At 32.1% G+C, this 24,984-nt stretch overlaps 2 protein-coding genes across 2 annotated transcripts in view; one reads left to right on the top strand and one right to left on the bottom strand.

Annotated features, from left to right (window-relative positions):
* LOC113399781 (uncharacterized) overlaps positions 1-24,984 on the bottom strand; it is a 126,592-nt gene that overhangs the window by 13,518 nt on the left and 88,090 nt on the right. The window lies entirely within an intron of this gene.
* Positions 4,692-8,729, top strand: LOC113399783 (15-hydroxyprostaglandin dehydrogenase [NAD(+)]-like). The gene is made up of 5 exons (XM_026639019.2): positions 4,692-4,816; positions 5,258-5,497; positions 6,113-6,286; positions 6,823-6,956; positions 8,543-8,729. Exons 1-5 carry the CDS (start codon positions 4,703-4,705, stop codon positions 8,694-8,696), a joined length of 816 nt encoding a protein of 271 aa, XP_026494804.2. The 5' UTR covers positions 4,692-4,702; the 3' UTR covers positions 8,697-8,729.

The following is a 24,984-nucleotide window of genomic DNA, read 5'->3' as shown; positions in this document are numbered from 1 at the left end:
GTCGCGCTGCTAGGCTAAGGCTTCCTTGTCCTTAGAGAAAAAGGCTTTGGAGTTTATTCCATCACGCTTCAGAATTTCATTAAAACTAGACACACGCAGGTTTCCTCACGATGTTTTCCTTCATCGCCGGTTTGAACCCACAATCCTGGGCCATCTCGGGTCAATTAAGGCATGGATTAATTTATTTATGATCTCAACGCTAACAGTTTTCCAAAACTGCTTAATAAAATACGTTATTGCTTGGGAATAAAAACGTGTTAAAGGCCTTACAAGTATGTTTGTAAAATAAGTTATCATTATTATGCAAATTTAATCGTAAAGTATTTTAATGGATCCCAAACAACACAACATCCTCTCCAATAATCAAAAAAACATTGAACATTTCCAAGTCTATACATCAATATTAAATAATATCTTTATAGTTATTATTTTAAAACCAATCAAACAATTAATTCCGTCTAGTCCCGTTTATAAAATTTGTAACGAAATTTTGTGGAACAATTTACTGTTGAATCAGAATTTACAAGCAAACTTTAACAATAAATATTTGAATTGAAAAAGTTAAACGAAGAACAGAAGGTACGCAGGAAATGGCACGACTTGTAATACTGAGTCCGGGACTTGAATTTAAGTGTGTTTGTCTTGTATTAGTTTCGATTTTATGTTACTTTTTTGTTTGATTTATTAACCCAGAATTTTTTTCGTATTCGTATACAGAGTTTAATAAGGACAATAATTTTTTGAGTGACGTAATTTAGATTCATAATTTATTTTATTCATATATATTTATTATGAATTTAATTGATTTAGTCTCTGTATATATCAATATATCGATTGCATTAACTTCTTTATTAATAAAATGTATGCTATAAATTATTAAGTTTCAGTTTGTGAAAGTGAGCCTACAGACACAAGGGATATATGGAATGGTTAATATTTCTTGCAGCGCCAATATCTATGGGCGGTGGTGTTAAATTACCATCAGGTAGCCCATTTGTCTGTCCACCTTCCTGCATCATAATTAATAATTTTTGCTCCTAAAATGATATAATATTTGGGTAGGTTTAAACGAGCGAATATAATTGTGTTGAAAATACAGAATAATTTGGCTTACCGAAATAATAAGACGGAAACTTAGATATACAAATTTGAGTTTCTAGTTATGCAGACCGAGCTGCATATAAAATTTTGTGCGAACAAATGTTCTAACCTTATCTAACCCGAATAGTAATCGGTTATTGCAGATTAAATTCGGCTTTAGTATTTAATTATTTCCTTACTTAGAATAGTAATTATCGTTTTTATTTTAAATTTAAGGAGCTCATTTTAATTATTTTTAGTGAATCATCCTTGTCACCAATTAAGTTTATTTTTCATTAATTAAGTTAGCTCTCATCTCTCTTCAGTAGTATTAATGTTCCTATAGTTATGTATATCATTTGTTAAGTATTTGTGTACGTGATTGTTATGTATTTTCATTGCGGCATCTTTATATCGACGGGACCTTAATATGACACTGGTCATAGAAGTGTCAGAATCTTTCCTCGATTTGATTTTTACTGTCAATGTATCCTTACATACAGGATTCGTGGTCACAGAACACTAATACCCCTAGCGGCATTCGTGGTCACCTAGGACATAATAGTTGAGAGAATATTCCCGGTTGCCATGGAAAAATAACAGTTGTAACGGTTGTAAGAATAAGAGATTGATTCAAAAGAACGGTAAAGAACTCGCTGTGCTTCTTAATTAATCAATCGTCTACAGAGAAAACAACAAAGCAATTATTTCTGAGGAATCCACGTCTAAAGACGTCTGATGATGGCGACGAATATGAGAAAGATCGTTTGGCTGAACGTTATCTTACCGTTTTCCCTTCATATAACTGTTATGTATCTAGTTTTCGCTCTACATTTTAATCTAGATTTTATACGATTGTACTCTTATTTTTCCGTCTTATTTTTATTTCCTACTTGGGTGAGCTGAGAGTAATCTCCTTAAGCTTATCTTTCATACTGAGTTATCTTTTGTATCTATTTTATTTCTGGTATGTATAGTAAAGTGTGAATGAATTATAAATAATCTCTCTCTTTCGACGTGGCATTTCTATTTAATATTCTTTTCTGAGAGACAAGTAATTCTGCAATAAAAAGCGAAGATAGGCAAACGAATCTAGTTAGAGACGAGTCGCTTTACTTTGCTCATACAAACTGAAAAATATACAAATACCAAAATTAAATTTTATGTGTTTTAGCAATGAAAAGTTCAAAGTGAATGTTTACTTTGCTTAAATATAGAAAGGAGTTCGTTTTGGTGCTTTGAAGATTGACAAACATGAAAAGTTTAAAGTTTTATTTTAATTTATTTTTTTTAAAAGACAATTTCATGCATGTCTCAATAAGTAATGGAGATCAACGTAATAAGAGAAAATCGCGGTCGTATACGGAAAAGTACCACTGATTTCACATCGTCAGAGGAAAGAATGAAAACAGTACATATTTTCAAAGCTCATTTTCCAAAAGAAACATTTTGGCGCTTAAGCTTTTCTTTTTTTGCACTAGTAACAATGCACGAAGTTTGTTTTATATTAACTTATCGCACCGAGGTCAATTGTAAAAAGTTTTTTTTTGAATTTTTCTAGTAAACTGAATATAATTAAAAATTTTAGGTCATGCAAATAAATAATCTATAAAATGTTCAAAAATTTTTTTTTTATAATAACCATTATTCCTGATATATCTTCATTTGAAATATCTAAAATAATAACGTCCAATTTGATTATATACTCGTTTATTGGTGGCCGAATGCAGCGGGCCTGGTTAATAATTATGGATAACTTGACGAAGAATACATTATATACCTTGGTGGTTGGGCTTTGTGCAAGCCCTGGCAGTACTCAGTATTGTTGTGTTCGGGTTTGAAGGGTGAGTGTGCCAGTGTAACTACAGGCACAAGGGACGTAACATCTTAATTCCCAAGGTTGGTGGCGCATTGGTAATGTACGGAATGGTTAATATTTCTTACAGCGCCATTGTCTATGGGCGGTGGTGACCACTTACCATCAGATGGCCAATTTGCTCGTCCGCCTACTGATATAATAAAAAAACTATATATATATAAAAGGGTACGAAGTTTGCTCTTCGCGTGTTAATATATTATCTAAATATTTTTACAATCATTTAGTACCATACAAACTGGAATTCTTCTAAAAAATACCGAAACTAATTCAAAAGTACCTGCAACACCAATAATAAGAGAAAAACTTCTCCAATATAATTCTACAAGAAGTTAAATAGTTTTCGATCTATCAAGATCTGAAAGTGCACATTTAATGTAGAAAAAAACAATAATGAAATCTGTACAAGAGCTTGAAACAGCTGACCAGAGATTCATGCCTTAAGAACTCTAGAGTGCTGAGTTCCGAAACCACTCAAAGTAAATCGAGATTGCCCGCGGTTAGCATTTGAGAAGCACTTACTAACTGAATGAATTTAATAAATCACATCAGCTATACCACTTTCATTTTAATAAAAAAAAACCTTAAGGAAAAAAGTAATTCCGAAGACGAAAACATATATTACAGATACTGACTACTTATAATTAAATATATTTTTTACTCGACTGTTCAAAAATGATTGTAATTTTGTTAGGGTTAAAGTATGTATGACATTTAGACGTTTCCTGAGTGATACCGACTTTCGATATCCAGGTTATCCTTTAATAAAACATACATAAAGTAATGGAATATTATGAATGCTTCATCAACATTTACTCGTACTCTTTGAAATTGCGTTTTTGCATTAAGAGCGCTATGGCTTTCGGGCTGCTTAACGATGTTAAAGTCACACGTGTAACCTTGACCCCTTAGGCTGTTTTCGTTCCTGACTCCTCAAAATAAGCATTGCTATTTTTCTCCAATAAATCTTCAATTTAATCATCCAGATCGGTCTAGCCGTTTCCAATTAATCAGTAGAACTGCCTCGTCTTTTTTATTATTTGCCCGATTGCTTATTAATTTAACAGTATGTAAATGTTTATATATTTAATAGACTTTAACACTGTTTGTTCGAAGAAACAATGGAAGTACGCACATACATATACAATTATATTTTATTAATGTATAAGTTTTTTATAATATTCACTTTAATGTAACTTGCCACTGGATAGCACATCGACTGCTATACATATGGTAGGCTACTAAAATTATAAATGCGAAAGTAACTCTGTCTGTTCCCTCTTCACGCTTAAACTGCTAAAACAATATAGATGGAATTTTGCATGGAGATATGTTCCGAGTACCGTGGAAGGACAGGCTATGTTTTTACAGTTTGTATGCAAGTGTGTGGTAGAGTTTTCGAAATATCACGCGAATAAATCAGCTTGTTCAACTAGTATAAAAATGACTATTGTTCGTTATCTTGTTGTTGACACGTCCAAAGGCAAAGTAAATATAATCAGCGTGTAACGGTCGAAAACAACCGTACAATATTAATTTTGTCGGTCGAAAGGTTTGAGAATCACAATCGTAAAAGATCGGAATTGCTTAAACCGTCTTATCTGATAGCTGCATATAATCAAACATACATATCAGAATTATACCGATAAGTTCCTAAGTTCATTTCATTCTTGGTTTTGTTCGTTGGAGAATTTGTTTCAATATACGCATATTACTTGTTTCGTAGTTTTGCTATAGTGATTTGGGATGGAGGAGAAGGTGAATTGTTGGACTATTGATGGCAAAGTTATTTTAGTGACAGGTGGAGCAGCTGGTATTGGTGCGGGATTGGTCAGAAGTTTGTTGACGTTAAATGCCAGGGTATGTTTTTAACTTACTATTTATGAAAGGTTATTTATTTTTAAATAATGTATCATCATGTTGGGATTATTAACTAAGTCTATAGGTAAATGTAGTCAGACCGAGAAAATTAGAATTAATTTTGGTAACACCCGCCTTGGAAATAGATTTATAGAGAAATGCCAGACTAAAAATGAAAATACTTATTTACCATTTTGTCTTACTTTAACGCTAATGACGTCACAGACATAACATATTGATCTTTACATTATTAGATAGAAAATAGAAATCTTGAAGAAAGTTTTTTTTTAAAATATTTTTATTAATATTGGTACAATTTTAAGCAACACAGCGAAAGTTTTGACTATCAATATCGAGCCTCGGAAAAGTAATAACAAAATTTTGTAAGAGCAGACGCCATAAAACTTCTTAAATTGAACTCGTTCGAATTTGATATTACAGCACGTCGCGTTCTTAGACGTGTTGGAACGTGAAGGGGGAGCCCTAGAGGGAGAACTATTGAACAAGTTCGGCGCCCTGAGAGCTAAGTTCATAAAATGTGACATCTCAGACGAAGAACAACTTTCAGCCGCGTATAGTCAAGTTTTGGACAAATACAGAAGACTCGATGCTGTTATAAATAATGCTGCGGTTATATGTGATAAAGAGGGTTTTTACAAGAAGACAGTTGATGTTAATTTTGTAAGTATGCCTTTGAAAGACAAAGCTTGAAAATCGAATTTAGACGTTAAACATAACCTTATCAAACTCCTAAACTTTATAAAATCGGCCAAAGGAAAAATTACAATTGTTAAGGGTTTCGATGTATTGAAAAGCATAACTCGGAGAACAATTTTATATTTCTTACATTGCATCATAATTAAAATAATACGTATGTAGGTACTTACTATGATCATTATTTTTTATTATATTGTGCGCATATAGCAATCATCGTAAAACTATATTATTTTATATTCATGGTAATTATATTACATGTTACCCTTACCTTACCTTACCTTACCCAACTTCGAGTACAATAACAGTCTTTTATATGAGTGTCCCATCTCGTTCAAACTTGGGTTCTACTGGGTTAATTAGCCGGGGCATAATTCCGTAATTTATTATCAAATTAAGTATGATAGGCATTTGAGTAGCAAGCCTGTTTTATTTAAGATAAGCATGTTTTTAAGAATATTATAAAATATTTATATATATAAATAAAAGTAGAAATATAATTGTTGAAAATTTAACTAGCCTGGTCGTGACATGGATATACCTATGAACTATTTGCTCACGGTATCATAATTTTATTTACAGACTGCAACAGTAACCAGTACACTAAAAGCTATGGAGGCGATGAGAGCAGACCGCGGTGGTGGTGGTGGCGTTGTTATAAACACGTCATCATTACTGGCGTTGAAACAAACCTCTCATTCCCCCGTTTACACGGCCACAAAAACAGCTGTTCTACAGTTCAGCAATTATATCGCAGTAAGAATTTTAATACGTACTAATATTTTATAGCAAGACATTATCTTAGCGGCAATTTTTTTAATGTTACATCAAATTGAAAATTCTTTTCTTGCTAGCCATATTTTGTTATTAAGAATATCCAATTAAGTATAGATCTTTATAAGTATAGATAGAAAAAAAATCTATAACTAACAAAAATGGCTGTATCCGATCTCAGGTGTGATCCCCAGTCGGCTACAGATAATAAATAACAGTCTAATCGAAAATAAGGAAAAGAGGGATATCTCCTTCTCTTCTAAGACTAGCGTTTGAGGTAATATCAAATTTGGTAAAAATATTTATTACATGTTAGATTATTAACAGTAAAATTTTAAATGGATCACCGGTTATATGGATTTCCGTATAACCAATTACTCCTTAACAATAAGCCATTAGGCATACTGTATATTGCTGTATTTTTCACACAAAGCTAATGAATCAACATTTATAATCATGTGCCCAAATTACTTGTCTGTCTTCTCATTAAAAAAACACTAATTTATTTTAAATTACAGACCCAAGAATCCTATGACAAGACGAAAGTTCGCGTAATCACAGTTTGCTTAGGACCAACCGACACTGTTTTGTTATACAGGCATAATTCGAAGGACCCGCAAAACATTGCCCAACAAGCCCCTGAGAGGCAAAGGTAATTCTGGTGAATTTCAATACGCAGTAACGTTTCAATCGCAGAGATTATGTTTATTATTACAAATTCATGTAATTTCCATTTCTGGGCTAAAAACAAAATAAAAAAAATACTTTATTCGAGTAGGTTTTTACAAGCATTTTTGAATTGTCATTTTACGGAATTGTACTAAATATAAGGCTATATTTATAGCCGGTTCGGAATGTAGATTCTACCTAAAAGAACCGGCAAGAAACTTAATAGTTCCTATTTCCAAAATTTGAGATACAAAATTATGTCAGTTAAATACAATATATACTGCCTGAAATTCAACGAGTGTTAGCTGCACGCTTTTTATCAACTGAGGCTTTGTATCCATTTTGAAGAGAAAGTTTGGAAGTTACACCACCACGCTGGTGAATGTGAGTGACTGGTTAGAACGTGAATCATAGCCGAATGTCTCAGGTTGCAATCGGGGCAGCGTCACTGATTTTTCATACGATTAATTCGAGCTTATAATAATTTTGATAAAGAAGAATTAGTAGAAAAACTTCCTCATATGTATATATGTGTGCTAAGCCGCTTTGGTACAGCGTGGTGGAAAAAGCTCCAAACATTCTCTTCTCAGCTGAGGAACATGCATATTACTTTACTTTTATTTAGTTTTTATAAACTGACCTCGTTGATACATGAGATTTACCGCATTTATTTAATTTAATAAACAAATACTAAATATCATTCACAAACTATTGATTCGAACAAGTTTAATGGTCCCGCGTTTGATGAATCACACCTGGTAACTCGGATTGTTGTTGAGCATACATTATGCATGAACCACAGACGCGAATGTTCCAATTTTACATTTTATGGGTAGTCACATTTGCGAAATTAAATTTCGTTGTGGTATAGAAAGAACTGTGTATTTGGATTTCAGAGAAAATACGATGCATTACTTCGAATTTTATTTCGATACGAAATCCAAACGTGACATTTGTAACCCATATATTACACCATAGAATCGAGATGGAACCAAAGATTTACTGGTTTACTTTGCATATACTTCGTAATATAATACGAGTGTAGTCGAGTACGAGTCATAAATATTGTTAGTTATTATAATATATGTATTTGTTTTGTTTTATTATTTTTATAATTATAGCCTTTATTATATTTGGTAAGCATGAACGCTCTCAGGCATTAAGTTCAGTATAAAGCAACCGTAAACGTAATGGACATTTACGGCTGGGAAAAAGGCTCCTTCGTAGAAGGTTTGGAGTTCATTAAGCTGTTCAATTTTGTAGATACGTGTACATGTATTCCTTCATAACCAAGCACAATATGCACACAAATTAAGCACATGAAAACTGAATAGTGCTGACCCAAATTTGGACCTACGATATCTTGTTTAAGTTCATTAATTCTATTTATTAAACTGTTGGGACTTCTGTTCTATTTAACTTTGTTTAATAATTACAAAATAATTTCTCATCTACGTATCTTGATGGTGTTAAAATTATTGTGTAATAAGTGTATTCATTTATTACTCACTTTCGTTCGATAATGTAAAGTCAGTTTGATCTGTAAGCAGTGTTCTATTTTATTCGTAGAGTAACATCAGCAGTAACCGGCATAATGGACGTAATTAGCCGGGCCGGCAGTGGATCTACGTGGATAATCGCCGGAGATAAACTCCCGGTTGACGTAACTAGAAACGTGAGGGAGGGTTTTCAGATTATTTCTATGGCGACTGATTTTGTGTAGCTTTTAAATTTTAATTAAACTTTTTATATTAATGTTCTTTATATTTATTTTTTTATTGCACTTGACGTAAACTAAATAGAAATATACTCAAAATATCAAAGGCGACCTAATCGCTTATAGCAATCTCTTCTAGACTCTTCTTAGAGTAGCAAAGGAACAAAATAATAGTACGCACTTACAGTAATTTATATATTAACTTTAATAAAGCATTGACGACAAATATATTTATGTGCAAACTTAAATACTAAAAATATACGTATGGAAACTGACAGTTACTAAAATAATGAATTACTAAAATATTTCACTGTAGTAAAATAAATAAAAAACATATTTCGTTAATAAAATAAATACATTTGTGTTATTTACAAAATAAGAATCAAATCAAATTAAATCAAATCCCTGTATTCAATATAGAAGCATTACACTTAAGTACTTTTTGAAATTCAACACTACCACCAAAATTAAACACTACCATTGGTTTGGAAAAGAAAATACCTTGACTTGTTAAGAACCTGAAAGAAATAGCCAGGATGCTGTTTCATTCCCAAGGTGTGTTATCAACCATAATCTTACAAATTTTATAATACTCTTTCGCGTTCACAAAAGCTTCTTACAATATTTTTAACGATATTTTTAAATTTGGCAACTGAGCCATTTTGAACGCTTTCTGGGATACGAGACTTACTTACCCCCAAAGCGCGTCAATAGATACCTTCAAGTAAAATATAATAATTGGTTTTGTTCGTATGCCTTGTGTTTATACATAATTCATTGTGGTAATTATAAATTATTGTGGTCCTTACGTGTATAATATTTTCTAGTACAATACTATTAACGTATGGTGACGCGCGAGTCGTTGGATCGCATGCTGGGATGTAGATAGTTTTGATAATATATTATGTGAGACAGTTCAATTAATTGTTGCCAGGACCGGATTTAAAGGTCTCGAGGCCCTAGGGCAACAGAGAAGTAGGTGCCCCTAGTATTTTTTTTATAATTTTTTTTTAAGAATTTAATTTTGTCAGTAAAGTTTGTTTATAATTTATTTACTCTTTGTATCAGTAACTTTTAAAATAGCAATACTACAATACTACTATTAATATAATTTGATTATATCTAGATATCTAAACATACATTACATTAAAATTCTTAACTCGTCGGAACATCTCTTGTGGAAGCTCCAGGGCAGTTGTTCCGGTTGCCCTCCCCAAAATCCGGCCCTGTTTGTTACCTTGTTGGTTATTTTTTGTTGTGATATTCACAATGGGATATCTGTATATTATAATGATAGTAAGGTGAGCTGTCAGTTACAGGAAAATGTTATAAGAAAATTGTTTTCACATTTCAAGGGTGTTTCGAGCTGAAATCACAGATCGACACGTTTGTAAAGTCAGCGAGAAAAGGGCAAATCTGAGAGTTATTCAAGATGAAAATAGATTGAAAATATCTGTAATTCCTTACCGATTGAGATTTAACGGAATCAGTACTTATAATAATTTGCGTCCAAGATTTTGACTGTGGGAATTGATTATGGTTAATTTGAAATGTATTTCCAATAAAAATATATTTTTTTAATTTATTCTCTTAACGATCTTTACTCTTTGTCTATAAAGCTTAATCTACTATACTGATTTACTTTGTTTGAAACCATTTCTTGTTAATCGGAGATATTATATATGATTCCTGTACGATTAACTGCTTAATTTACTTGAACTTTGTGCAAGCGCGTCTGAATTGGTATCACATTATACCGCCAAACAGAAATTCTTAGTATTGTTGTGTTTCGGTGTGAAGGTAATTAAAAAGGTATAACTTTTCTTAATAATACCTTTTTTACTTAATGGTAATACATACATAATTGTGAGCTCAAAGGATGCGAAAAGTCGTTCTTCATTTTATTATATCTCCTATAGTAATTTTTTTGTTTTAGTAACTAACAGATTGTCAGTAAATATTGAACTTGTTAATATATTTAAAAATGACATGTATCATTACGTTTAACACTATGATTATTATTATAGTTATCTATAATTTTAAAAATACTGATAAATGATGAGACTTTTCATAACGCCAACATACACATACATAAAACTTATACCAGAACATGCAGCGCAGTTCGAAAAGGATTTTGTTTGATAGTTTCACGCGGTTTAAGACGTGTATATATGTATGTTTGCGTGAAATGGGTCCATTTGAAATATACTGTGTAAGCTATTTAAAAATAAGTAATATATATTGTACATAAATATGGTCATGATTTGACTATATTTATTTAAATTTGAGGAAATCAGCAAGACGGGTAGTCACATAAATTGTAAATGTAAAAAGGGTTAAAGATTTTAAAAGCACTGTGTGTCCTAGGTGACATTGGCGCAATAATCTGTGCCCTGTGGCACAACTAAAAGCCATTAAACTAAGAATTGAATCGAATTGAAGCACTGTGTGAGTAGATGTAGTTCTCAGTTCGTTTGGGGCTTTGATGGCGAAAGTAGTTTAAGGTAAGATTATTGCACTGATTATAATGTTCATTGTATTAAGTTAAAATATACTAATATTTAAATGTGGTTTGTAAAAATAAATATAATTAATGATGTGTGTTCTGTTTTAATCTAATATAAAATAATAGAAAAACGTTAACAATTGATTCAATTTTTTTAGGTATACGTTACCGGATATACTTGAAAATAAATAAATATGTTAATCTTCATCATAAACAGCTTTGTCTCTTCTCCAAAAACAAAAAATAAGAACAATAAAAAGCAATAGAAATAAATGTTCAAAGTACCCTCTGAATTTGTTATTATTAGCTTTATTTCCTGAGCTATCTATCACAAGATTTTTGTTATTTACATTGTAATATAAAGTAATACTAATGGAACGATTTATTCAATCACTTAAATTTAATAAAGATTATTCACATTAAAAGAATTTCATGTTCATGTGTATTGCGTAATCTGAAAAAGTATATCCAGCGTAATCTTAAATGATTCGTTATAAACGCTTTTGCTGAGAAAAATAAATATATTGATGGTGTATTTTGAATTTTCCCCCATTGATATTGGATACCTTACATTGAGCGATAGACGTCATCAATATAACGCCGACATTCTGATTCCCTTTTACGATCTGACATGATGGTTTTACTGTATTGAAATTTGATTGTTGTTTGGTAAACAGCTTTCATTTTGTGTAATGGCTACGAGGAATTTGTCATTTAGCTTTGTTATTAATTTTAATGTATTTTGTAAAGTGTTTTCGTCATTTAATAAATATTTGATGTTTAGTTAATGCAATTGCAATTGATTGTCAATTGTTTGTCCGTTTGTATATTCAATCGAGTAAATGAACAAAAATGTATTTAGTAAGGCTATCAGTCATTTTTTCACTTTTGAGTTGTATTTGGTGGTCGATTTTAAATATATATTGGCGATTGGTTGCAATTTAATTCATTAATTCTACTTAAAGATAAACAGAGGCATAATCAATATCATTAGTTTACATATTCATTTGTTCTGCTTGTCTGCATTGTATGCCGGGTGATTCTCCTGGGTGCTTATTTATTAATCAGTACTAAAAAAAATATGAAATAACAATCTTCAAGTGTGCTTTGTAAAAAATTTAGGTAATCATGTTAATGGTAATAATAATGCATTCAAAAAAATTATTAGATATATTTCCAGAATTAAATGAACAAATTCAATTTCAGAAAATAATAAACATACAAAATAAAATATAATATTTCACACGTGTAATGGTTATTTAAAAGCCCAGTGGTTAGAACGCGTGCATCTTAACCGATGATTTCGGGTTCAAACCCAGGCAGGCACCACTGAATTTACATGTGCTTAATTTGTTTATAATTCATCTCGTGCTCGGCGGTGAAGGAAAACATCGTGAGGAAACCTGCATGTGTCTAATTTCAACGAAATTCTGCCACATGTGTATTCCACCAACCCGCATTGGAGCAGCGTGGTGGAATATGCTCCATACCTTCTCCTCAACGGGAAAGGAGGCCTTAGCCCAGCAGTGGGAAATTTACAGGCTGATTATGTTATGTTATGTTATGTTGAGTACTTCGTAATAAAATGTTTTTTGTACATGAAATAAAAAAAACAACAATGTTATAAAATATTCAATCTTAAAAGAGCTGTACAAATGGGCGGTATTATTGCTAAAAAACATTTTCTACCAGATATTATGAGAATGGCTATGTCTTCATAAAGAAATAAAGAGATAGGTGACATATTAATATAATTAAGATTATAGGTACCTTAACACTTCGTTCACTACAAAGTTTGTTCGAAAGAGATTGCAAAATTATTCGCGAAGGCAGTCCTATCGTTTACGCTTTTCGTGTGATTTCCTTTTGTGTAGTATCTATTGGTGCGCTTTGGGGGTAAGTCATGACGCGAATCCCTGTGGCATTATAGCATAAATGGAGCAATACATTTCGTTGCTAGTAATAATTCGTTAATACGTACAATATTTTATGGCTTGTCTATAAAAAGAGTCGTGTTACTGGTATTCTAGCGGAGCGTAGTGAAGCAGCCATTTTTATTAAGAAGAAATCGGGTGGTCATCAGCGCGCCATGTCAGTAGTGATTCGCTTTGATGATTTAATACATTTGTTTATAACTGTTAGTCGAAGATTATAGTACTTTGTCGTGGGAAGGATTAGTTTACAGTTTAATTAATTTCCCACAAATATGTACAATAACTGCGATGAATTTTGATGAAGGATATTTTGTGATTTTAATAGAATAACTTTTTTTAATTTGTGTGACATGCGCATGTGATTATTTTCTGTTAATCTTATATCATCTTATCATTATTTACATGTTGTGCGATAAATTATGAATAAACATTGGCAAACAAACCATGGCATAAAGACATCCAAACATTTTATATTTATTACTTGTTTCGCGTAAATTCCATCCAAATACAAATTTTGTATTGCTAAGAAATAACGCAAACCGTTATTTTATGTTCAGCGTTACAGCGGAGGGTGATCGAGCCGGTGTAATTACATGGGCTTTATGTTCCATTTCTAACTTTAGCAATATCCAAGAGTACACGTGATATACTAAGCATCAGGTGCTATCGTAAATTGAGCACTTACATAAAAATCATAGTAGGGGCATTTAGAGTAAATTATTATATTTGTTCTCGTATTTTAAAGTAAATAAGATAATAACTTTTCTTATTATTATTTAAAATGTAATTACCGAAATTGATCTTTTTTTTATCAGAATAAAACATTCATTTGATAACATATCAGTTGTCCACTGAGTCACGAATGCCATAGAATTTGTGCACTGTAAGAAATATTAACTACTCTTTACATCGCCACTGTGCGACCAACAATATTAAGCAGATCTTTCTTAGCTATATAGTGGAGAGTACGCAGACGGCCTCAAAACCTTAGCGTTAATCGACAATATCATATCACCAAAAAAATGCATATTACAACAAACAAACAATTGCTATGTATTATTCAGTGATGGAGTATGTAGATAATTTATCTCAATTTACAGCTGTCGAAGAAGTCACTTTTTGGTAAAAGAACCAGACGAGGAGAAACTCACCACCAGAAGAATTTCTAAGAAAACTTTAGATTAGGTAGCCAGCCAATCTGTCATATATTTTATCATGCGTTGATTTAAAACACACAGCGTTGAGATCAAAGAAAAGTAACTAGGCGAAAAATTGTAACAATCAAAGTATGATATACTGTTCTCCCTTAAAACGCTTTTATTTTACTTCATTCCTTTATATTGTCTGGATCAAATTTTAGATGTAAATTAACAACAAATATCACTTAAACAATGGACTGAAATATTACTGCAACTGCACTGGTAATAAGGCCAAAAATTTGTATTTAAGAATAGACACCAAATTATTTGCTTTTTTTTTAAATCTTATTGAATAGCTAAATGTATATAGCCAGGGTTTAGAAAGAAACAACATATATTTGCGATATTTTCTCGAAGCGGTCGGCAAGAGTTACTTTGGAATAAATATCTGAAGCGTACCTTGAAAGTTAAAACTTGCAATAACATTTTATATTTCAGTCTGTTTAAATATTCAAGAGGATGTTTCACCGCATACGATTTACGACCTTACAGGGAATAGAGACTTGTATCGGACACGTCTGGATCAAACGACCTTAAAATATATCTAAAGTTCTATATAAACTTCTGTGTAAAGTTCTGCGATTCTTCACACTTACAAATAGCATGATTGCGCATGAAATATCTTGTTATAATATTACTAATAAATATTACAATATAAAATAAACTACCAAAAAACTATTAAGAAAAATATTAAAACATGCAAAGTCTCCATCACTATTAACTGATCCCCAAAGAAGCTTGTGAAACACAGCGGTAACGGTTAATAGTCTTCCTAATAAAAAACTGGAGGTGTCGTGGGACACCCAATTGGAACGACACTGCTTTCGATGAATAATATGCGTTAATAATAGACTCAATGAAATCATTTAATAATTTAATTTATGAGGCAAGTAATAAAGTGATAACACGATAGACAATGACGCTGTAAGAAATATTGACCATTTCTTACATCGGCAATGTACCACCAATATTAGGAACTAAGATGTTATGTCCTTTGTGTCTGTAGTTACACTGGCTTACTTCACCCTTCTAACCGGAATACAACTTTACTAAGTACTGCTGTTTGTCGGTAGAATCTGTTGAGTAAGTAGCATCCAGACGGGGTCGAACAAAGACCTACCACCAAGTGCAAATATTGAAAGATAAGTAATATTTTTATTTAAAACCCTTGCCAATTAAAACTATAACAAAAAATAAGTTTTAATAATATTATATAAAACTGTATATAACAGAAAGAAAGAGAAGGAAAGGTCGTCTGGAAAGGATGGGGAGCATAACGATTCCGTGATGATTTCTGCATGTTCACTCTACTGTAAGCTGCGTAAATAACTTCATTTCAAAAAGAAATATCATATTAAATTCTCAATCAAATAAGACAATAGTGGTCATGATTGGTATTCGCTAAATCTTCAATTATTCTATGCAATAACAATTTATATTGATGCATTGATTGACGTTTTGGTTTGAAGGGAGAGCGAGCCGGTGCAGTTACAAGGACATAAATTTAAGTTCCTATATGCAGTCCATTGATGGTGCACTACTAATATTTCTAACATTATCGATGAAATGTCTTGTTATTATTGTTGATTAAATAACATCAATTAATAAATTATTATTTATGAATCTAATCCGATAAGTAATTGTAACTAATTCTTGGTTAATTATTCTAATTTTATCTACTACGTATGTGTTATGTTTTAACGTTCCGTGTTGTCGTATCAATGTTGCTTTCCCTGGGTTTGAACTCATCAGTTAAAATTTACGTCTTGTAACCAATGGGCCATCACAGCTCATCATACACTACGCTTAATTTATTTTGCCTAACTATGATATACTAAGCTACAGTATCGAAATCAGATAAAGTATGTGAATTTAATCTGAAATATCATTGGTCGAAGTCAGTCCATGCCGCAAACTTTGACCAATGAGCTTTCAGAAACTGGTGATCATCCAGTTATGCAAAAAATTAAAAATAGAACTCTTAAAAGAGATTAACTAAGCATTTATTTTATCTGATAAATTCTTAAATACTAACGACTTTTATATTAGATAAGTCACATGAAACAGGCAAATACTTTAAGCAAGAATTTGCCCTCCTACTAAGTTTCTATTAAAATGGAATGGAATCCTATGTCCATGGCACGTGCAGTTTAAAAGTTCTACAATTCGATTTGAGTTTATCGTAGTAGGTTTCTATTTACAAAATATTTATATGTAAAGATAATTTTAGTAAAACGAGTAAACTCGAATCCGACGAATATTACCTATTATTATACGTAGAAATTATTTTATTGCAGAAAATTGACATGTAAATGTACATTTATACGTCATCGTATGTGCTATAAATTCTAACACCTCCCAAGTGATCCTATCGGTCGTACCGAATTATAATGCCCTACGGAATAAAATTTGGCCGAGGTAGTTTTATATGCAGGAGATATTGTATTGCATAAACATTTTCGTATACGATATATCAGATACAATTTCGTTTCTCAGTTTTCATTATTGATTGTTGTAAAGATATGCACCTCGCATAGTTGAAGAAAATCGAATATAATCACAAATCCACCGATCAGGAGCTGCATTAAAATACCACTAGGTCAAACGTACGTATTTAAAATTCATATATAATTTTTAATATTAAGTTACAAAGAAATGCATTTCGCATTGAGCTGGTGAATCTGAAATTAAATTAGGACACAGCAGTGACGCGCACTTTACATTGATAACAACTTATACCAATTTCCATAAATTCTATAACGAAACTTTAAATAGAAGCATAAAACCAGATCTAGTATGGGCTATTTGCGAAGACTAAGGATTATTTTAATCGCTTTTGCTTCAGTTGCATTTAAAGGAAACGTAGTATTTTACTAATTTTACTTTCACTAATGTAGTCCAGGAAAATCTATTCGAAACGATAATTATGTGTTTCGACTTTAAAAACACAAATTTTACTTTTTGGACAGTTTTTATTTTATGGATAACGTCACATACATTACTCTGAACCCAAAATACCAAAAACACCCAGACCCAAGACAACACAGAAAACTAATGAACTTTTTCTACATCGACTCGGCCGGGAATCGAAACCGGGACCTCGAAGTGGTGTAACCATGAAAACAGATGTACACACTACTCGACCACGGAGGTCGTCAAAGTCAGAGTTCTATCCCCAAACATAAATACCTTCTATTACAGATCAAGTTTGCAGGATAAGTGAATAAATGTAATTACTAGACTAAAAACTATTACTGTTTTCTGAGTGGTCTGCTATAGCGGTGCTGCTGTGATATATTTGGAGCCACGTGGATCCTCGTTGGAGCCAACTATTCTCACGGCACCGCAATGGACCCTTCGATTGACAAATAATGTTCGTGTTTAAGTGCAATATGATGGATAATATTCTAAACAATCTCTTTGTTAATTATTGCGATCACTTGATAAGTAACTCTTTATTAATAAAACAGTTTCAAAATTCGCTACAAACGAAAGCTGACGAGTCCACTGATATACTTCTTAAATTGATAATTGCATAATTACTCAAGGACATCTTTGATCTCTTGGTTGGCGGCAAATTGCCAAGTAATATTTTACACGTTTTATAAAGCCTGATATGGAGCATATGGCTGTAGGAAAAAAGCATATCTTCAAATTGGCTGTTACAAATCATATTAAAAAAAATTGACATGTTGAAATCATTGTTTTACGTAACATCTGTTATTGTTGCTGTTCTATAGTTTTGTCATAATTTTTGAGGTTAATATAGTAAAAACTCGAGGTTTTAGTTCACCACCAATTAAGCTAATAATTATAATTATGAAAACTCAGTAATGTTTTGCAAATATATATTCTGTGTCACGACAGTGATATTGTATTTAAAAATATATATAAACATAAAAGCACAGCAAAATCCCAATGATGTATGCCCGGAATTGAAGTCCTAACCTTCGGTTGAGATACACGTGTTCTATTTACAAAGCCATGATCTTTCTAGACAAATAAATGTCTATCAATTCTAATCAAACCGATAAAGCCCCGACGGTCTGAAACAATATTAATTTACTCCGGTACTGAGTGAGAACATAAAATAGAAATGACTTATAAAAGATTTGCAGTAAAAGAAAGAAACAATAAAGAAAATTCGTTATATTTTCAAAGTTACGAGAAATTACGCCCCTCACATAAGTAAATATGCCTCGGTACAAATATTGCCATCTTACACACCCTACGGGATATGTTTTCTCAAAGAACCGTCAACAAACCTCAAATGTACATAAAGACTGTAATATAAACTTTTTTGAGATATATTATGAATCACATTTTTACTTTATATCTATTTAATAATGTAATTATAAATATCATGAAATAATTTTCTTTGTATGAGATTTAAGCGAGAGGGGACTTAAATTTTAAGGTCTAATTTGGATACACTGTAAAGTTTGATTAAAAGCATGTTTGACGTAATAATGTTTTATTCCTATACACAATGTTCTTTATATATATATATATATTTTACTAAATACTATCCAGATTATTTGGTCTTATTTATTGTTGGAGTATTACGACAATTTTTTTTTAAATAGTTATATTTTCGTATAGTTATTTTTTTAAGTTGAGAATATCAATCCTTTAGATGTTACTTATAAATAAGCTTACAGAAAGTTATTTGTGTATGAAAATGAGAAAAAACGTTTCCGGTCACCGGATGAGAACGAGTGACCTGTTTTACCAGCGCAGCCTCAGCATTACGTAATATGTAATCACTAATGCCCCGTTGTACGGCGGCCTTTGTAGGGGACATTAGTTAATGAAACGAGAAAATTCGATGGAGCGCGTTTCGGTTGTTAGTATATATATTTTTTCCAAACAAAAAATGTTAGTAATCCTTCATTTTACTATTACATTAAGCAGCTGTTTTCACAATGGGATACATATACATAAAATCCTGGGATTTAAATTGAAATCGTTTTACATAGAAACCTATATAATGAGATGAATTATATAATACTTATACATGCCGTCTATTTCAACCAAAAGAGGAGAGCAAATTAAACAACTTTGACATTAAATTGATTGGATCTTACGTAATCTATGATATTCAGTAAGGATACGTAAAAATATGGCGTTTTGAATATCGGCGTAGTTATTGTCGGAAATTTGGAAGTAAAATTAAATTGGATAAACACTGTACCAGAGCCGAGGTGACCCTGTGGTTAGATCGCGTGCATCTTAACCGATGATTGCGGGCTAAAACCCAGGCAAGCACCACTGAATTTTTATGTGCTTAATTTTTGTTTATAATTCATTTCGTGCTCGGCGGTGAAAGAAATCACCGTGAGGAAACCTGCATATGACTAATTTCAACGAAATTCTGACACATGTGTATTCACCAGCCCGCATTGGAGCAGCGTGATGTAATAAGCGGGGGCCTTAGCCCAGCAGTGGGAAATTTACATGCTGTTAATGTTATGTATGTGTTAATATTAAACACTGTACTACTTGGTATGGTTTTGTATTATAACTGAATATATAAATATTAATTAAGAACTAAACAGAAATGCACCATGAATAATAAAGCAGAACAATAAACAAATTGCATAGAATTATTCGATTGGAATAGGATATAGATATAATTCATTATTATATTTATTAGTGATATACTATAAATAAATTAATGGCCATATAAATAATTTCTAGAATTTCTAAGATCTCTTTGAAAGCCCGTATGACTAGGAGCAATTCCATCCGTTTCTACCGTAAAACCTTAATTGCTTTTAGTGTCATTTGTATTCTCGCCATCAATTAGCTAATTTACCAATTTGCCTACATATTTTAAATTTAAAACAATGCATAAATTAAAATGTAAATATGATTGCAAAAATAACATCGATAAGATAAGACAGAAATGAGATGATGAAGATAGAAGATCGATGAGGTCAAAGAGGTCTTTTTATTGATAGGCGGACGGGCAAATAGGTGAACTTATGGCAAGCGGTTACCACCGCCCATTGACATTGACCTTATGAGTAATATTAAACAATCCTTACATCGCCAATGCCCCACAAACCTTGGGAGCTAAGATGTTTTGTCCCATTTGCCTGCAGTTATTGGCTCACTAACATTAAAATCAACCAGATACAATAATACCAAGTACTGCTGTTTGGCGGTAGAACATCTGATGAGTGGGTGGAACCTAGCCAGTCGGGCTTGCACAAAATGAACCACCACGTAAACAAAAAACAAGTCCATTCCAAGTAGATAACTGGTACCTTCGGTAAATTCGGAAAACATTTAGTTCGCAAAATAATGGGATATAAAAGAAGTTCAATGAAAAACAGTTTTCTAATTACATGCAAATTAGAGGATGGTATTTTAACAAATTATTCGGTGAAAATGAAACGGGAATGACTAATGGAGCACAAACTAACTAAGGTGTCACTTTACTTAAACGTTCTTTAGAGAAATTAATTGTCTTCAATGGCTTTAGTTAAACAAATCTTCTGTAATAAAACTGTATAATTAAAATATAGACACAAACTTCTGCTTTAAAGTTATGAATAATCGTGTTGTTGTTCATAGCTGCGAGAGAACTTGCTATGAAAGTATTAAAAATTAAAATTGAACTTATCAATTGATGATACATATACATTCATGAGAGACGAGATGGCCCAGTGGTTAGAACGCGTGCATCTTAACTGATGATTGCGGGTTTAAACCCAGGCAAGTACCACTGAATTTTCATGTGCTTAATTTGTGTTTATAATTCATCTCGTGCTCGGCGGTGAAGGAAAACATCGCGAGGTAACCTGCATGTGTCTAATTTCAACGAAATTCTGCCATATGTGAATTCACTAACCCGCATTAGAGCATCGTGGTAGAATATGCTCCAATATTTTTTTTTTTAGCCCAGCAGCGGGAAATTTTGCAGGCTGTTGTTGTTGTTGTAATGTAATGTAAAAAAAAAATAATTCCAAACTTAAATAATTTCAATTTTAAATACATAGTTCAAATTAGATTATTTTAATTTATCACTTCTGTCGGGCGTCCCGAGACGTACACGTGTTTTTATATTGTTTTAAATTAATTAAAAAACTGTTTGAAATCAATCAATTAATGATATACTCCGTCATTCCTTTTATTCAATGGGATCGTTATCTGACATGACCGGAGGAGTATCAGCTAAATGTTGTTGTGTTTTTTTGGTCTAAATGTGTGGTTTCCGAATCACGGGATCGTGACACGGCAAACATCTAGACTCCGGTTTTTAATGAGAATTTCACAAAAGGCAAACCCAATTACTTTTTATTGAACCAAAGAGAATTCAAAGTTTGTAGTCTTAATTAGTACAGACGAGACAATTAAATAAGCTGTGTTATTACAGTTATAAGACAAATAACTACATGAAATTAGTATTATTACAATACAATAGTATATTAGCAATGATATCTTTACAAATAAGTGTAATCGACAAAGAAAAGTAATTAGAAACATCAAAGCGAAATTACTGTTCGGCTGTAAAGTTTATATACCCAAAGAACAAGAGGCAACATCGTATTTTCAAGTAAAAGCTATTTCTTTATTCAATTTATATTGATTTATAAAAACATTGGTGTGGTGTAAGGAATGGTTAATATTTCTTACAGCGCCAATGTCTGTGGGTGGTGATTAATTACCACCAGGTGGCCAATATTGTATAAAAAACTACCACTGATTTCAAAAGAAATACCGTAGATCTTAGAAAAGCCGGCGGAAGAAGCTCAGTTGGATTTAATTCTTTTTATATCAGTATTTTTATGGTTTTGAATGATATAAAAAAGAATATATATTTCTAAATGACATTATATTCATGGCCTGAAGGCGATTACTTGATAAGCAAAGTTTTAAATCTAAAAAGTTGTACTGTATATTTTTTTATTTTATCGTTTCGTTCGTTATTGTTGCTATAAACAATTTTTATTTTACCAATAAAAACTTTCAAATGTGATTATTTATTATTTAAAAAAAATATTGCACAACATATAAATAACAAGTATATAAAAGTAACAAGAGACAATCAGTAAATGGTGCGCAAAGGCGGTCTTATCGCTTATCGATCTCTCACAGATAACCTTTGATGAGAGAAGCTTTATATAAAGATCAATCGAAATTATCGGCCATTTTGACCCATGTCATCGACTGCGTAGTTTTGTCAAGTCACTTCCACTAGGTTATAATATTAATAAATATTTTATCAAGCGTTTAATCAAATTTTCGTTTCCCCTAATAAAAAAAAATACATGTGCGTCTCGGGACGTCCGATAGAAATGATAACTTAAAAAAAAAAACGTCTGTCCGAAATATCGCTGTGGGTTAGAGTGACAAAGAAGGAGCCTGCCTACCTCTGCCCTATGCGTAAGAAAAAGAGAAGCCAGACAGACTGTTGCCGTAACGCGTTACGTAACGAAGCGGTTTAACCACATATATGAAGTTATCACTTAAAAAAACAATTCAAGCTATTTTTAAATGATTTGTGTAAGGCATAACATAAAATAATTTAAAAAGTAATATGAGCTTTCTTTTTCAACCATTTTTAAGAGAGACTAGCCAACTAGTAATGTCATAATAATATAGTGTACAAATATAGTTGCACTCTCTATTCCCCCATTCCCTCTTTCCGATGGGATATCAAATTCGTTACGACTTGAAAAAGTTCAGTTCTAGGGGCAACAGCTAAACTGATGCAAACTTGTTTTCCGAGCCACGAGCGTGTACAAACTTCCATCTTCCAAAGACGGAGTTGCAACTAAATTTTTTTCAACAGAAAATTCAATAAATTGAATAGCAAACCGGGGTTGGCTAAACATTATATTGTTTTGGTTATGATCCAACCGTTTTTGTATGTGTTGAAATGCGAATAGAACTGTCTTATTGCTCCATGTTTATTTGAAGCTATCAATTTATTATCAGGTTTTGGGTACACATATTTCTGCGACGAAATTATTATTTTGTTTATCAATAAAGTAATGTATGGCTCTTATGCTATAAATATGAACCGTTTTGGCATTTACAGATCAAAGGAAATTTTATTTTCCCCGACCTTTATGACCCATCGACGTTGCTTTATTAGTTTGCTTTTACCTGACTCATTTTACACAATTACAGGGATATTTATAGAGAGAGTAAACGTTTTACACAAATTAATGGCCGGGTTACAAGAGCCATTTGAGTATACTCCGATGGCTATAAAAAGGTTATATCTAATATAAAACTTTAGAAGGTTAAGTAGGAAAATACGTGAGACAAAAAAAATGTCTTTGATTAAAACTAAATTGAGAAATAAATATCTTAAGTCTTAATAATATTCCATTTTTTTTTTTAATAAAATAAACGTTACGGCGATTTAGCCACCTGAATAATACTGAAACCTGAAAAATAAGCTATTCTTTACATCGGCAATGTGACTTGGCCAAAAGGCTGGTATTGCTGTTTGGTGGTAGAATTTGTGATAAGTGGATAGCACCCATCCCGGCAGCCTAAATCTTAACCACCATGTCCATAGGTATATCGATACTAAAATTATTGAAACTGTCAATGAAATTGAAAACAGATATTCTTTGAAAATGTCTATTTCATAAGTACCTATAAATATATTTTTTGGCTTTGTTAACATTTTATACCTTACTAGTTTCCAGCTTCACTTACATACTTTTTGGGGAAGGCGGTATGCTAGGTACCCTGTAACATTTTTTGTACCCCTTACAATGTGTGCGCAAAATTTCCAGATAACCAATCGGTTGAGTCGTTAGGACGTGAAAGCGTAACACACTAAATTTACTCTCTTTTGTTAGAATTAAAATGAAAAATATTTTAAGCTAAGTAATTACAGACATCGAAAAACAATTTTATATTTTGAATGTTCTTAGTGGATTTTTAAAATACCAAATTTCGTGACTTGGAAAAAACAGAAACTGATGAGGCTCTTTTCATTTCTGCTTAACAGAAAGTAGGTAGTGGTCTAGATAAAGTCCCGAATGGACATTTACTCGTTCTTAAGTTACTTTGCTTTAGATTTTATAGGCCAATAAAAACTAAAATACCGTCTCTTGTAAAGTAAGGTATTTAGTTAGACGCGTAAAATTTCCTTTAATGGATACACCTTTTTTGTGATCAAAACTTTTAATGAAAGTAAAACAGGAACAAGAAATGTTATTATAAAGTAAAAATCTGTCAGATAATTCACAATTTACTTCCAAACTGAATGTGACCATTTCTAAAACCTAAAACCTTTGCCCAGTTTTGTAGACGAATTAGCAACTACTTGTAGGTAATCTCCTATTATCATTTAACGACAACACTGATCAGTTCTGACTGTAAAATGTACCGACTTTGTTGTAGCATCACCAAACGCTCCTTAACAACTGAGCCACTGTAAATATTCTGTACAAGTAAAAACATTTGCATTGTATCAAAACCATTTGCGGCGAAATGTTTTAAAACCGCCGAAAAGCAACGACAAAACGTTTCCATTTTTCTCATTCACCGGTGAATTCTAAAATGTTAAACGCAAGTGAAGTGACCTCATAATTGCGAGTTTAAAGGGCTGAAAGGCTCTGTTATCATAGCTTTGAATGGGAGACGCGGCTGAATTAAAATACGCTCTGGCTCACCTGACA

Source organism: Vanessa tameamea, chromosome 8 (assembly GCF_037043105.1).
Source record: "Vanessa tameamea isolate UH-Manoa-2023 chromosome 8, ilVanTame1 primary haplotype, whole genome shotgun sequence".
NCBI lineage: Eukaryota > Metazoa > Arthropoda > Insecta > Lepidoptera > Nymphalidae > Vanessa > Vanessa tameamea.
This window is presented reverse-complemented; position numbering and strand designations above follow the sequence as displayed.

Coding starts and splice junctions, on each gene's coding strand:
- LOC113399783 (XM_026639019.2), top strand. CDS start 4,703: ATGGAGGAGAAGGTGAATTGTTGGACTATTGATGGCAAAGTTATTTTA. Junction 5,498..6,112: donor AGACAGTTGATGTTAATTTT/GTAAGTATGCCT, acceptor TTTTATTTACAG/ACTGCAACAGTAACCAGTAC. Junction 6,287..6,822: donor AGTTCAGCAATTATATCGCA/GTAAGAATTTTA, acceptor TTTAAATTACAG/ACCCAAGAATCCTATGACAA.